The sequence below is a fragment of the Protobothrops mucrosquamatus genome, unplaced genomic scaffold (genome assembly GCF_001527695.2).
Source record: "Protobothrops mucrosquamatus isolate PMUCROS unplaced genomic scaffold, P.Mucros_1.0 scaffold844, whole genome shotgun sequence".
Classification (NCBI taxonomy): Eukaryota; Metazoa; Chordata; class Lepidosauria; order Squamata; family Viperidae; genus Protobothrops; species Protobothrops mucrosquamatus.
In genome coordinates this window covers 319,296-335,643 of record NW_015387099.1, presented here as the reverse complement: position 1 = coordinate 335,643, position 16,348 = coordinate 319,296, and the positions used below count along the sequence as shown (strand labels likewise).

Here is a 16,348-nt window from a genome sequence, read left to right as displayed (position 1 = left end):
CTCCCCCCACCCTTTCTCCCTCGCAACCCCCAGACATGGCTGGTCCTGACCTAAGGGGAACCTCCCCCCTCCCATCCACCCTGGGTCCCCCTAAAAAATTTTTAAAACACCCCTGTAAAAACTTTCTTAATTTAAATAGTTTAGATAGTTTTTTATCCATGCCGCTGCTTTAGCCTCCAGTCCCCTAATCATCTTTGTTGCTCTTCTCTGTACTCTTTCTAGAGTCTCAACATCTTTTTTACATCGCGGTGACCAAAACTGGATGCAGTATTTCAAGTGTGGCCTTACCAAGGCATTGTAAATGGTATTAATACTTCACGTGATCTTAATTCTATCCCTCTGTTAATGCAGCCTAGCACTGTGTTGGCCTTTTTGGCAGCTGCAGCACACTGCTGGCTCATATTTAGATGATTGTCCACTAGGACTCCGAGGTCCCTCTCACAGTTACTACTATTGAGCAAGGTACCCCCCTGTGCATTTGTTTTTTCTTGCCTAAATGTAGAACCTTGCTTTTTTCACCATTGAATTTCATTTTGTTAGATAGTGCCCAGTGTTCAAGTCTGTCCAGATCCTTGCCAGCTTGGTGTCGTCTGCAAATTTGATGAGTTCCCCATCTATCCCCTCGCCCAAATCATTGATGAAAATGTTGAAGAGCACTGGGCCCAGAACAGAGCCCTGGGGCACCGCACTACACACTTCCCTCCACGTAGATGCGGTTCCATTGAGGACCACTCGCTGAGTACGGCCGGTCAGCCAGCTACGGATCCATCTGGTGGTGATGCTGTCTACCCCACACTTTTCTATCTTGTCAAGTAGTAGGTTGTGATCTACTTTATCAAATGTCTTACTGAAGTCTAAGTAAATTATGTCCACAGCATTCCTCTGATCCACTAATTTTGTCACTTGGTCAAAGAATGCAATAAGATTTGTCTGGCATGATCTATTTTTGACAAACCCATGTTGGCTTTTAGTAATGACTTTGTTTGTCTCTAGGTGTTCGCTGATTCGTTGTTTGATTATCTTTTCCAGGATCTTCCCAGGTATTGAGGTCAGGCTGATAGGTCTGTAATTTCCTGGGTCCATTTTTTCCCCTTTTTTGATGATGGGAACTACATCAGCTCTTTTCCAGTCCTCTGGTAGTTCCCCTGTGCTCGAGGATCTTTGAAAAATTAGTTCAGTGGTTCTGAGATCACATCTGCAAGTTCCTTGAGAACCTTGGGGTATAATCCATCTGGTCCTGGCGATTTGAACTCGTCTAGGCTGGACAGGTGGTCACTTACCATTTTCTTGCCTATCTTAACTTGTGTTTCTATTCTGTTTTTTATGGCACTATTTTTGATAGGTTGGTCTGTTTTTTCTCTTTGTGTAAAGACAGATGTTGGGCTACACTAGTTTCTTTTTGTGTGAAGACTGATGCAGAGTATGAGTTAAGCAGCTCTGCTTTCTCCTTGTTGCCTGTTATTTCCTTGCCAATTATTTATTTCCTTGCCAAGAACCAATTATAAAAACTGAAATTACTGTCAATATCTGGATCTTCAACATTACTACATGGCATTTTTTTTCTCTTAAAACATTTTGGTTTTGGTTTTATTCTTCTATCTTTCACAAATCTAAATACATGTTATTTCTAATCAGTTCAATTTATTACAGTCATTTCTTTAAAATATTTTAATAGACATGTATAATAAATCTAAATGCCCATGGTTAAGTTGAAATGGGAGTAAAGCCAAATTTCTTACCTTTTGATCCATCCATGATTCCACGTAAGAAGGTATGTAATGATCTCATTCCCATTTGCAGTAACAGTTCGTAACCATGATACAAACTAATACAAAGAGCAAAATCTCCTTCTATTGCACCTTGTTGCATTCGCTGGGGAAAAAAAAAAATTCAAAATTATAGTTATACAGATATATTTGTAACAGCAATTTTACTGTGATTCTATCTACAGTTTAAGTAAATAATAAAGTAAAGTAGACTTCCACCTAACTATCTAAGCACTTTTTATTCCGTTTCAAGCTTACTGGGGAAAAAATAAAATGCTTTGAAGGCTAAAGCCTGGATTAGACTTCTCTGTCACTGCACATCAGGGAATGTATTTTTCTGTCATGCGGAGACGGTTGCATAACTTTTGCATTTATACATTTGCAAATGTTCATTCTGACCAGGGGGCTTAAAATGCTATATAAATGGGATAGAAAACTGTAGCGAGAAAAAATTCATTTTGAGACAAATACTGCAGGAATTTGAATTTATTCAGATAAACGGATAAAGTCTTTATCCAAAGTCCACAAAAATTTATATAGATTAAATCAGATGGCCTTTTAAAAACCAATATTTGGGTTTTAATTGGTTTTTAGCAGGGGAAATTTTTTGTATGATGTTTTAATACGCTGTGAGCCGCCCTGAGTCCCATGGGGAGAAGGGCGGCATATAAATCCTAAAAAAAAAAAAGAGTAGAGGGCTTTTTTCTTAAAGGCAGTATGGGCACATCTTTTCCTTAAACTTTGCAGAGCTAGAGAAGGAATTCTGTAACCCAATGGTTGGATTGGACATCCAGAAAAAATATATATTAAAGTAGCGTTCCCCCTACCTTTCTGGCTCAGTGGACTGCTGGAAATGATGGGGGGGGGGGATGGTTTTGTGTGCGTGCCACTTTCACAAATGCAGCTTTGAGCATGCCTATGAGTGTACTCCCCCGCCACTTCCACGACCCGGTTTCAAATGGGTTGTGGTCCTGGCACTGGGCTGCGGCCCGGGGGTTGGGGGCCTCTGTATTAAAGGACATCGGAGGTAGAAATGGGATTAGAACTTTGGTTTTAATTTTATGGGAAATGATTTACCCTGTGTTGTTTTCGTTATTTTGTGTTAACTCTGTGCATGCAAAGGAATAAAACCTGGACATTGTTTTAGAGATTTTTTTCCTTTTCAACTCCATTTTAGTACTTTGATTTTAGTATTCATGATAAATAACTTGGATTCTTACTGAAACAGTTACAAATTAAGACTTTCCTAAATTAGATTCGTGTAAAGAGGGACGAACTAATCCATGTTTTTCCCTCCTTTCGTCTTTTTTTTTTCTAGTAGTGTAATAAATAAGAACTCACGGTGACACTTTTTTCACGGTCCACCACCCAAAAGGACTTTTCCGACACGTTTGTCATTTCCTTCTACATTATAGTTGACACTCTTTTCCGCTGAGACCTCCCCACCCCACCCCAGATGTGCATTTGACTGTGACTAATTACAAATCTGATTATACAGAAAGAAAATAAATAATATTCTTCTTGAGAATATGTACCTCAAAACGTGAAGCAGGGTTTTTCCTAAATTGATCTCGTGCTAGAATTATCTGATACTTTGTAAGAGCAGGTATTTCATGTCGTGGCAAGACCTGGAGTCTAGTTAGCCGACCAGTAAAAATTTCCAAGACCTGAACATAAAACAGAAGACACAAAATGAATTTTTTCCATGTCACAAGTGGTTCTACGTGGGAAAGAGAAACAGATCTCAGTATGAGCTATCTCACAGCAGGTTGAACCAAGTAGAAGTCAAGGCTTTGAAGCAAGAAGTTATTCAGTCTCTTATATTTTAGTTGTTGACAAATTAGTGACCCACATCAGCTTCCTGAATTTCTGCATGACCCCAGAAGGCCATTCAGAGACTTTATCACAGGGGTGTCAAACTCACTGCCTTATGTGATGTGTCCCAATGTATCACAACTTTTTTCACATTGCTGGAGCTGGGGTGGATGCAGCCTCCGCATGATGCAACCAGCCCACGGGCCAGCAGTTTGACAGCCCTGCTTTATCAGAACAAATGACCAACATTTTTCAGTGTGTTAATGGTGGGGCAGTGTGTGAGAATGACAGAATGATACTTTTGAAGCAGTATTAAGCCTCTGGAAGACAAACTATTAGCATTCTCAAATTTACCACTATTGATTGCCTGAAATTGCACCTACAAAATTCAGCCATTTTGTCACTTAATTCCGATGGCACAATTGGGGGAGAGTGGGTATGTTAAAGATTGCATTCAACCTGCAATTAAATGTTAACAAGTTATGCACCCTGAAATCCATGAGTTCTTCTGCCTGTCCAAAAAAAAAAAAAAAAATTCATTTGATGCAGCTATTGTTTTCTTAAAATCTACACACTGCACATAAAATGTCTACCCAATCCATTCTAGCAAATAGGATAAATTCATTAATTTGACTTCAGGGCTTGCATCGTAGTAACACGGCCGAGGGATTGCGGGGCGCCGCACCTTACGGCTGGTTTCGCCCTGCCAGGGGGTCCTAAATGGGTCGAAAGTTGCCCCGGAGAGGCGACAAAGAAGAAGAAGCTGATCACAGAATGACGGCGGTCAATCCGCTCTATCCGGGGGAAGCCCTCCAACCTGACAGGAGAAAGGCTAACCACATCTCGCTGGGTAGCCCAAGCTACTGGCAGCCAAAGTCCAAAAGCACTAACCAGAACAACGGTGAACAGTGTGCTTGGAACTGGGTGAGAATATCGATCTTCTCTCTCCTATCTTGTAACTGATTTCCTGGAAAAAATCCCCAAGAAGCAAAAAAATCCTCTGAAAGTGAGAAAGGAGGGGACTACACCCCCACCCTTCCATAGAGAGAAGCAGCAAATTAATGTTTATGGGGGACAGAAATATATTGAAATGAAGTTAATACTACAGTCTGGATAAATTTTAAAACTATGAAAACTGTTCAGATTTTGCATCTGAAAGAGTATTAATGAAACTATAAGAAAATAATTCTTTGTCTTAAAAGTTGTAATGAACAGATACTGACATCTAGTGGAGGATTAGAACATAACTATAGCTGTATTGACTCAGAAATTGGCAAGATGCCCAGAAATAGAAAAAGCTTGTTCCTTTGAACCTCAGTGATTTTTACTCAAATAAAAAAAAACAACTGGGAACGGAGGAAAGAAAATAGAACAGGGCCATCCAGTACAGAATGAGAACTACATTTGTTTTAAAAACTGCTGACCTTCTGGGACTATAAATATTCACTGACTGTGATTTGATTTCTAAGCCCAAGAATTATTTGCAGAGAAAGAAAAATCTTGACTCTTGGTTGATCTTCTAGGGGGAATTTACCGGAAAGCTTTTAGGTGGCTAAACATTCTGGACTGCAATTCTCGCTGGTTGATAATTCTAAGACCTCTGAACAGAAGAACTGTTATAAAACACTGCTTTCAATGGATGCTTTGACAATTGGAAACACATTGGATTACAATAAAGATAAAAGCTGTATAAGATTTGGTTGTTTGGATTTTAAGATTGGCTGGTTTGATAAGGCTACACAGAGACTATGGTATCGGTGAAAGACTATCTGGAGGGGGGAGACAAAATGGATGTTGCATACCTATCACCACACCACACCTAATATTTCCTTCTGAAGGCCCTAGCCTGGAACATCAGAGATCTGCAGGAGCAATACTCCAAGACAAGGCAAATACTTTCAGGAGGAAATGTATGCAATGCTGTGACAGATTCAAATGACAATGGTTTCAAACCACGATGAGATTAAAAACAACTTTGATGACATAAATGAGCACATCTTCAACCTAAACTTACAATTAAAAACCTCTCAGAAAACGGTGATAAAGAATGAACAAACACATCAGATAACAGAACACAAACCAGAAGAAGGTGACTTAAATAGGGAAGCTACAAATGAAGAGAACCACAATTTAACACAAACAGAAGAAAATTTACAAGATTTTGAAACAACAATGAAAATGGAAAAGATATTTTATCTTTCAGGACTTCAAAACAAATTTGAGGATAAGAAAGAAGATCTAACAAAATGGATTATAGAGCTGCTAGGAAAATCATTAGTTTGAGAGACAAAAAGCATACATCCAACTCAACTTGTCTTTCTTACTCCCAACACTTGCAAAAATACAGGAATCCCCTGGCAAGCAGAACATACTGACTTGGAAAGCTACTTGGCAAAAGAAGAAGGCTAGAGTTAGATTTAAGAGATTTGATTCGACTTACCAGATGGAGTACTATATGATTAAACACTTGTTTGAATATGGTTAAAAGAATAGATAAATTTTGGATATAAAGGGGCCTTACAGTAAGAAGGACAAGACATATAAGTAGTATAGTAGTTTTTATATTATATGAAATGTAAAAATATTATGTATGTGAATGAAAAGTTTGGACATTTAAAGGTAATTAATTTTGAGAAAATTATGACTGATAAGAATGATTTGAATACTGAGGGGAAATCAAGCTTAAATAAAAATCTTGAAAACAGAACATATAGTGACTTAATAAGATGACTTTTACAAATATAATTGAAACATAAGCCGACCAGAAAAGATGTTATATGTGGATGTTATAAAATATACAAGTAGTATAGTACTTTCTATAATATATAAAATATGAAAATATTGGGATGGTGTATGTGAATGAAAAGTTTGTATATTTAAAGGTAATCAACTTTGAGAAAATTATGACTGATAAGAATGGCTTGAATACTGAGGGAAAATTAAGCTTAAATAAGAATTTTGAAAACAGGACACATACTGACTTAATAAGATGACTTTTATAAATACAATTGAAACATAAGCCGACAAGAAAAGATGTTATATATGGATGTTATTATTTGTACAAACACAAGAAAAATGTTCATATCCAACCTTGTATGTATCGAAAATATTAAGAATTACATCTGTTTAATGTTGATAAAGGAGAATACTACTGGAAGAAGAGAAGATCAAGGAAATATACTATTAAGGTATTGATTGTGGAATTATAGAAATTAATCATTATTGATTTTTTAAATATATGAACCCAGACAACACGCTGTTTACTAAGCACTAAAGATTGTTATAATTAAAAAAACCAATAAAATATATTTTTTTAAAAAAGGATAAATTCATGAATGTAGATGCTTTAGGACTTCTAAACAATATTTGGATTCAATCTCTTTTTTGGGGGGAGAAGTGTTAGTTAACAACTTAGCTAGGTTCTGCTACATGTACTCCCAGTCAAGGAAATGGAAGAAGGGTCACATATGGAATTGAACAGGAACTTATAGGGTATCAGAATATATGGTCTACCTTCCCTTTAAGCTCTCAGAACACAAAGATACAAATGTTATACAGATAATCCTCAATTCATGACCTCAGTTGAGACAGAAATTTCCATTACTAAGCAATGTGATTGTAGAGCAAGATATCACATGACCACATTGCTTAATGATCCCAATCCTGGCATTCCTGGTTACTGTCATAACCCTACATGTGTGGGTCTTTAAGCGGAGGGAGGAGTGCAGTAGAGAGATGGGAGGGCTGGCATAGTCTGCATGAAAGATGAGGGACAGTGCAGTGCGAGCACAGGGATACTGGGGAAAGAATTTGCTATAGCTCAGGGGCTTCTTGGGACACTGTGGATTGGGGCTGCAAGAAACTGTGGAGCTGAAGCATAATGCTGTAGCAAGCCTTGGAAACCTCAGCCACTCCAACCAGCTCAGTTCAGCTCATTGTATTCCATAGACCAGACATGTCAAACACAAGGCCCGGAGGCCGGATGCGGCCCGCGAAGCCATCCTGGAAACAGTGAGGGAACGCCCCCCGCTGCCTTGGCCCTGGCCCAGGTCGGCTGGGAGCCAATGTACAATTTTGTGGTGGCCATCTATGCTGAAATGCATTCAGTCTTAGCTCCACAAGGCCGTCTAGAAACAGCGAGGAATCAGCCCCTGCTGCGTTGGCCCCACCCCCTGGGTGCATGCTGGGGAGGTGTCACCCTTTGTGAGGAATGAAGAAATGGACCATGCCTTGGCGCTTGCCCTGGTCCCACCCCCTTCTGCCAGAGACCCTCAGATCTGTCCCACTCCTGCCCAGGCCCCCACGGGCACCCTTGACACGAACAATGTAGAGCTGGCCATGCCCACCCAGTAGACCACACCCACTCCATCCACGCCCACCTAGTAGGCCGCATCCACCCTGGCCACACACCCCCGCCCTCCCGAGGGCAACCTCAATGCTGATGCGGCCCTCAATGAAATTGAGTTTGACACCCCTGCCATAGACCTTGCCGCATCCAGTTGACCCTTGCCATTTTCCTGCCCCTGCTAACAAATTATGTCCAACTTGACTATGATGGAATGAAACATAGTGCCCCTCCCCCCAAAAAACCCCAATAATCAAGACTCACTGCAGAAATTATTTATCCAGCACACAGTGTTCAGCTTCAAAGTTTACTGATGGTAGTCACTAATCCCTGAAGCTCAACACTTCCCATCAGATGCCTGCCATAAAAGCCTACATCCTTATTTTGACATAAACCTACAAAGACATAAATAAAAAGGACCCAATTATTTGAAAAGATGCCTCCAACATTATTTAACCCATACGATAATATCAGTAGAAAAGTCCTGTTGTGGCTCCAATGGTGGTTAAGACTCACTGTATGCTGACCTGGAGTAAGGCTTTCTCCTTGGCAGATTCCAGTTATAAAATTATCTATTGAGTATACAACTTATTCCCTATTTTGCTTTAATCTTTGTTGGACAAGCTTATTTTTCCAGACACTTGCAGGTTAACAACTATCCTAGGATAACACTTTTGATTTAATTCTTTATAACTGTTGTACTCTTTGTACAATTGTTTCATTTTAATAGTTCACTTTTTTCTCTCCTCAAACTTTTTTCATGGAAGGATGTTTTTAATATTTTGTATACCATTCTGGGCTCCTTTAGGATGAATAGTGGTATAAAAAGAAAGTAATTAGCAATGTAATAATTAAACAGTAATTAAATGCATTAACCAAACCAGACTATAACTATGGAAGACAATAAATCTCATCGTTACCTTTCAAAATCAATAATGATTTTTGAGGTTAATGCTGAAGGTTCTCTTAAATACCTGTCTGAGATTGTAATTTTAACAGAGATTTGTTTGTTATAAACCCTTATAAAGTGATCATAATTACAGTTCATTGTAATGCAATCTGCACAGGGCCCACTAGAAAATGAAACTGCAGAATCTCCAAATACCCTTTCTAAGTTCAGCACCTACTTAATTACAAAACTGTCCAAAGCCAGTTTCTGAATTCTTCCAAGAATAAACCCAACCTTTGATCAGACATGCTAGAGTGACTTTAATGAGAAACTGCAGCAAAATGCAAACTCAATCAGGATAATTCACCAACTGTTAAGCATTCTATTGTCAATCTGCTTTAATTACACATGTCACTGTTCAAAGTTTTAAACTATTGAAAAATAAGTTCACAAACACACCAGTAAATTCAGTGTTTTATTTAACAGGCTCAATGAGCAGAACTCCCTTAGCAAAATGAAAAACAAATTTATTTATTAACTTATATTTCAAGTGCTGAATAAAATTTTACCCAATTCTTGCATGTTAATTCTACCTTCATTTTCATAATTCTAAAATAGATTAAAACTCACCCGTATGTAAGCATTCTGAATTTCAGTCAATTCTTTCCCAAGTGGAACAACACATTTTTCAATTCGTCGCTCATGAGAATAAGGCTGAATATCAGGAGAATCTTCAGAGCAAAGTTCTATGTGTGAAATTAACAGGTTGGTAATAACTTGCTGCACAGCCTGTTAAAAAAGTGTCAAAGTTATGTGCTGCATCTCGGTTAGGTTCATGTTAGCAGAATAAAAATCAGATATATTTGGACACAGAATTTCAAGAGTTAAAATCTAATCTTCACAGTCTGTAAATATTATAGACAGGCAAGATTAAATGAGAGAAAAATTCAACTTGTCCTAACTGTGGGGTTTGTAGCACAATTGTAGATGCAAAGACCTAATTACCCAACACAGAATTGCCAATATCAGGCGGGCTGTGCATGTATGATTTTTAAATTTAAAAAATATCTTAGGATAATCTTGTGAGTGTATTTTTTTAAGTTAATTTTAAAAGCTTTTTCCTCAAAACTGATAAAAAAATACCCTAAACATAAACATTGCAGATGTCACATTCACAATGTGTACCTGCAGAAGATCCCGGTGGTTTCAAATATTTTACTAATAGCATCTATTAAGGAATAGTTTGGGCCCTTCCCTCCTGTCAGTTGAAACTGTCAGCTGATAAAGAAATTGCGTAAGAGAGGAAAACAGCTTTGCAGAACTGAAATGTGCATTCAAGTATAGCAATTATTTTTTAAAATCAACACAGATAATGTATGATTATTAAGAAAATCTAGCTCCCTCGACAAAAAGAATTGACTCACCTTTGCATCACTGCCAGGAGTTGCACTTAGAGCCAAGACTCGAAACTCTTTGGTGTATTTGCATAATTCTCTCACAACCTGAAGGGAGAATAACCTTCATCACCACTAAGTTTGTTCTATTACATCCAAAATAATTCTGAGAAAATGCAAAATATGAACAAGGCAAACTCTGAATTCCAAATTAGTAACATCTAACAGAAAATCAAAATTCAGTTTCAGTAAAATACATTTGTATCTTGCTGAGATGTAAGCCTATCTTTGTAAAAGTATGCTATGCGATAACCTCATAGACAACATTTATTTTCTGGTTAAGCGTTTAAATAGACAGAGTCACCAGCATCATGAGACTGCACTGCTGAACCTAAACTGCAAAATGGCCCGCTTTCAGTGAGGCAATTTTTGCAGTTGTAAGAACCAAAAAAAGTGGAATATTGGAGTTATAAATTCTAACTCAAATATTCCAGGTTTTTTGGTTCTTTCTATTCTGACTTCCACTGTTATGGTATTGCCAGAAATCAGAGTTTAAAAGATGAGATAGATAACATGTCTTCAATCAAAATAGCTGTTGATTTCTCTTTTGCCTTTTATTGCCCTAGGGCCAAACACTTTTTCTAGAAATTTTCTTCATTTTCTTTGCTAACTTTCTTACCCAAATTATATTATTTATATGATGCTGCTTCTGTTATGTTGAAATGCAGAAAAAAATAGAAAAAGATTAATCCCACATCAAAAAAGAATCTGGAAATAAAAAAATAAAATAGAAAAGAAATGCATACTTGTGGCTTACTGGCTACAGGTAAAACAAGAGAGAATTGATTTCAGATTTGCTACTTATAACCTATACAAGATTTTATACCTGTAAGATGATATTCAAGAGCCACCTAGTGGCAAAAAAAATCTTGTCCCAGTAGGAGGATAAGTGGAATTTTTCAACTCTCAGCCCTAAATCCTGTTTCTTGATGCAGTCTTTTTCAATGCATGCACTGAAGTGCCTATATAAATATACAACTCTAAATCAATTCAAAATAGCCTAATGAGATTGTAAAGTTCTCATCAACAGAGCTGCAGTTTCTTGATCAAATTTCAAAATCCCTGTTTAGAAATTTGTGCAGAAAGAGCTGTTTTTCTCCAACTTGCTGCTTAGAAGAGAAAAAGAGAAAAAAATGAATGCCTGCATCAATTTTTGACTTGGTCACACTCAGCCACTGTTAGCTCCAGGCTAATATGTGCTCCCATCTAGCTTGCTTTTTAAATAATAATCTATTCAAAGAAAGGGTATAAGCTTGTACAATCCATACTACCTGACAATACGCATGATTTCCAAGAGCTTTATGGGCTTCATCAATAACCAGGCATTTAATTTCTGCTGCTGGACATGTGCCACGAGAAAGATCATTTGCCATTATTTGAGGAGTGAGAAAGAAGACTCTTTTGGTGCGCCAGATTTCTTTCCGATCAGCAATTTGGGTACCTCCTGAAAAAAAGATAAGAAAAATCTGTATAGCGCTGCTGTTTACTAGTAATTAATATGAAATTCTAGCAGAGTTTACATTAAATGCATTCTCATACTTTAAAAATCAGCCTACAGATTTCTGTATTGCTAGTCAGAAAAACATTTTAAGTGACAGCATTTTAGAATTTTTAAAAAAGCTTGTATCCCATTTAAATAGAATGATAGTACTGAAAATGGAAAATTACTTGCATTTTGCAAAAAGTACGGATTTTCAAACTAAAGTCCACCAAATGTATTGAATTACAAATCACTCAATGGTTGCACTAGCTTGGAAATCAAGAAAGTACAATTTAAAGTCCCAGCAAAACTGATTCATTGCAAGGTATACTTGCTGTGCTTCCCTACATATTCACATATACAGTATATACACACTTCATCCTGTAAAAAATATACTCAAGATAATCGGGATTCAATCCTCTATCCATTTTAAGTATGTAAAGCAGTAGTTCTTAAACTGGGAATAATTACTCCCAAAGAGGTAATCTGAGCATATCCAAGGGTAATGGAGTAACAGTTAGGGACTGTCCTGCCAAAATACTTGAGTAAACAATAGTCAGGTTTGTGGGAATAATGATATTTGAGACTAAGAAAAAGGGTAATTGGATCAAACAATTTAAGAAATCCCACTATGGAAGGATTTATTTTTTATTTATTTATTTATTTATTTATTGGATTTTTACCCCGTCCTTCTCCTTGCGGACTCAGGGCGGCTAGAATTAATCACATTTAAGTGTTTTGGGTGCAAACAGTTAAAAATTAGCACATAAGCAGAAATGCAAATAATCCATAAGAAAAAACTGAGAAATACCTGTAATAACAGGTATCATAAGCTTTTCCCTCAAATTATGCAATTTTGTAAAGACTGGATTTTGCAAATAAGTGTCTAACATTTAAAAATAAATGAACAAGGATTTACCTTGTGCTGCTCCTTAAAGTCACAACTGTTATTCAATTTATTCTTCTGTAGAAAAATACACACAGCACCCTTCAGCGTTTATTTTAAAAAACAGGACTGCTGAATAAGGTACAAGATAACCACTACAATGAAACCAATAACCCAGTCATAGCTTAATATATATGGGATGTCAGTCACAGGAATTGGGCTGCTTCTAAGTGCTGGTGATATCGATCCAACCGCAACTGACATATAAAAAGGACAAAACAAAATCCTTTCGGTCTTGTTTCACTACTGGTCCATTTCCGCGGATAACAGAGGTGCCTTACTCTAGAACTTCTTTTCAACTTCATAATCTGTCTTACAGCTCTGCTCCCACCCCACTAGTGATCACATCCCGCTTAGCTTAACTGGTGGCTCGGGCGAAAACAAGCGCGATCCTGAGCCACATGCAGAGCGTAATCAAACACCCACCAGTCATCTCGGCCATATGCGCAGCGGGGATGCCGAGGAGGCGGGCGCAAGCCTCCCGTTGCTGAGCTACTAACGGCTTGGTCGGGGCCAGGAAGAGGATCTTGCCGCCCGGGAACCACCGGTAGAAATTATACATGACCACGGCGGCTACCAGTGTTTTGCCCAGCCCAGTAGGCAGGCAGAGCAGCGTGTTGGCCAGGAGCGCTTCCCACGACGCTCGAACCTGGTAGGCACGCTCCTCCACGCACCCGCTGGACGGGAACATCCACAGAGCGCCCGGCGCGCCGCCGATGAATCCCCGGGCACCAGGAGCGCCCGGCGAATCCGCTGCCTCGGCCTCTATGGCTGCAGCCAACAGCTCCGCCTCTTCTTCCTCCTCTTCTTCCACCGCCGGCGCAGGAGTCAGCTGCGCTCCCCATGCTTGGAAGAGCGTGGCCTGCCGGCTTCTGCCTTTCATTTCAGCAACGCCTCCGCCGCCCTCTCGCTGTTCTCGTGCAAACTCCTCTCAATAAGTAACGACGCCATCTTGGCGGCCACCGAAAACCCCGCCAGCTGCGAGGAGGCCCCTGATTGGTCAAGCCCAAGAAGGCGGATCAATCACATGCTCTATTCTTGCATATTTTTTTTATTCGCTATCAGAGAAAGGGAGGTTCCGACGAAGGAGGGTTCGACTTTTTCTCCATTTATTGTTGAAGCGCCGGGGGACACGCAACTGAAGCGGTGTCTGTTTCAACGAGTCACTTCCAAAACTTTCTCAAAGAACTGCTAGAAGTATCACGCGCGAGCGTTTGCCTTATATATAATGATATTTCTAGCAGTTCTTTGAGAAAGTAGTTGAAACAGACATGCCCAGTGCACCGCGCAGTCCCCCTACAACAGAAATCAGGAAGTAGATATATAACTTAGAAGTAGGATTTTCAAGGGAACAACCAACTCTTGAGGGCAGACTACAATACCCAGCATGCAACAGGAATTGCTCCGCTTGTCTGGCGTTTGCGTCCACCCAATTACGTAGCAGGAGCCTCTGCTTTCTCGGGTAGAACTACGCTACCCAGCATGCTCAACAGGAAGAGGCGAACGGAGTGGCGGGGCGCGCCAAGCGTGCTGGAATTGTATTTCGTGCTTTGGGCTTGTGAGGGGCCGCTGAAGCGTTCCCGGACTTTCTCCTAGTAGGCGCCCGCCTGAGGCGATGTAATGGCGGACCGTGCGCGCCCTTGGAGCCTGGAGGAGCTGCGGAACGAGGCGCTGCCCAAGCGGGAGATTGTCCACTTTCTGCAGGAACAAGCGGCACACAGGGTGCGGGGTCCGAGGCGCGATCTGACGGGTGGGCAGGCTCCATTCATATGCCCATGCGGGCTAGTCTGGACGCGTGTGGCCGCCGTGCTTTAATTTGGCCAGAAGATGGGTGCAAAGTTGCGAAATCCCCTCTCCCCTCTCTGCTTTTTTTTTTTTTTTTTTGCTCTCGTTGCCCATTTTCCCTTGGTTCAGGGCTCCCTCTTTCTTAACCCTGTCCCGCTCTTCGAAGCAAACCATGTAGATCTCTTCAGTTGTGACGAGAGCCTTCAGTGGGATCGAGTTGTCTTTCTTCCCCTTTTTCATTTCACGTGACTGCGGCATTCCTACATGCCAACCTTCCCACGCCTGGGGGGCAGGAGGGGATAGGGATTACCGATTCCATTACTGACGGGCCAGGATGGAGAAGTTTATAACCACAGATTGATCATGCACTCATTCATTCTTGTAGATTTTAATACATTGATTTTGTTGTTATTATTATTTGTTGAGTGATCATTGGATGCCATTGGCATACTTTGCCTTGAATTTCAGAACACAGCAAAACATTAAAATCATCTGCTGTTACAGGCAATAGTCTTAATTTTTTTGAAATGCAAGAAAGCTGCCCATTGGATGATGCATCAAAAACAAGACTAGGTCTTGGAGAGGGCTTCCTGTAGCCATTCATCTGTTATCTACGATAATATGCAAGGCATTGCTAGGGGATAAAAAAATATCCCATTTTTTTCAAATTGAAATAGTTTAACTTTAGAAGAATCCACGAAGCTTTCAGTTTAAAGTGCAAAGGAGAAAGGGGTACTATATAACTGAAAGCTTCCTTCAGTTATACAGTACCTTCTATTTTTAATTTTCGCTGAACTAAATTTATGGACATGAAATCAGGCATTTTTGGGGAATTTTATGAAACTGATTTGTTTTAAAATTTATTTAAAGCTGATGTACAATTCCATAACTTACTTACATTGCAGATGAATGTATGTTTATCTTCCATGAAATTGGTCGATAGGAAAAATCAAGAGGAAGAGAGTTTAGTATTCTTTTCACAGTGTGCTTTATTCTTTTTCTGTGTTATGATTGAGTTCTGTTCTGCAGTTTGCTGAGACCATCCTGAATGGAGTTCTTAGTATAGGAATTACAAGTTTTTGGATTTCAAGAGCAATAATTGGATTTATTTGATGCTACTAGATATACTTCAAATTTCCATATTGTAAAGTGTATATACTATTCCAGCTCACTTTGCTATATAAGAAAACTTGTCATTTATTACAGGTAGCTGAACTAATCCTAAGTTTTGTTTGTAGTTTCTTGTAGAGCACAAGTTGCTTGGTCAGATAAAAAATGTGGCTAAAACGGCTAGTAAGGATCAGTTAATAACAGCATACAACCAACTCTTTGAAACAAAGGTAAGTCTTACGCTTGTCTTACTTTACCAGTGCTTTTTTTGTAAACTGAAAATGGATAAAAAGCTCAGTGGATAGATCAAGTATTTTTTTTACAAAAGGTACTGGGCATCTCTACTTAAAAGAACCATGGACTGCTGTGCTGAAGAAATTATTGTCTTTGTTCTTTGATTGTTGTTGAACTTTCTGCTTGAAAGAAAAAAAATACAAATCTGATTTGGGTTTTGATTATTAAGTAGATCATGGTTATAGAAGTGACTAGTATTTAATATTTTTGATAAGTAAAAAGTTGATATAACTGTATTATGTATCTTACTGCACTGAAAGAAGTTGGAAGTCACTTTTTCTTTTCTTTCTCTTCACTTTATCCACTTTTTTCTTTCCCCTTTTCTTTATTTCTATTTTATATTAAATAAAAACTTGTAATATTTTTTTTTTAAAGTAATTCTTGTTTAAATACCTGTATGTACTGTTTCCAGTCAGATTAGGATGAATATATAAATATGGTCAAACTAGCTTTTAAAACTTGTG

General features: G+C 38.9%; 2 protein-coding genes across 2 annotated transcripts in view; one reads left to right on the top strand and one right to left on the bottom strand.

The window, feature by feature from the left end:
* FANCM (FA complementation group M) overlaps positions 1–13,578 on the bottom strand; it is a 59,587-nt gene extending 46,009 nt beyond the window's left edge. The window contains exons 1-6 of the mRNA XM_015819013.1: positions 13,122–13,578; positions 11,541–11,713; positions 10,240–10,317; positions 9,446–9,604; positions 3,302–3,433; positions 1,740–1,872 (exon numbers count right to left, since the gene is read on the bottom strand). Coding sequence (XP_015674499.1) covers positions 1,740–1,872; positions 3,302–3,433; positions 9,446–9,604; positions 10,240–10,317; positions 11,541–11,713; positions 13,122–13,578 — 1,132 coding nt within the window. The remainder of the gene's footprint in view (positions 1–1,739; positions 1,873–3,301; positions 3,434–9,445; positions 9,605–10,239; positions 10,318–11,540; positions 11,714–13,121) is intronic.
* A 574-nt stretch (positions 13,579–14,152) lies between these two features.
* FKBP3 (FKBP prolyl isomerase 3) overlaps positions 14,153–16,348 on the top strand; it is an 8,451-nt gene continuing 6,255 nt past the window's right edge. Inside the window, exons 1-2 of the mRNA XM_015819010.1 lie at positions 14,153–14,417; positions 15,719–15,820. Coding sequence (XP_015674496.1) covers positions 14,316–14,417; positions 15,719–15,820 — 204 coding nt within the window. The 5' untranslated portion in view covers positions 14,153–14,315. The remainder of the gene's footprint in view (positions 14,418–15,718; positions 15,821–16,348) is intronic.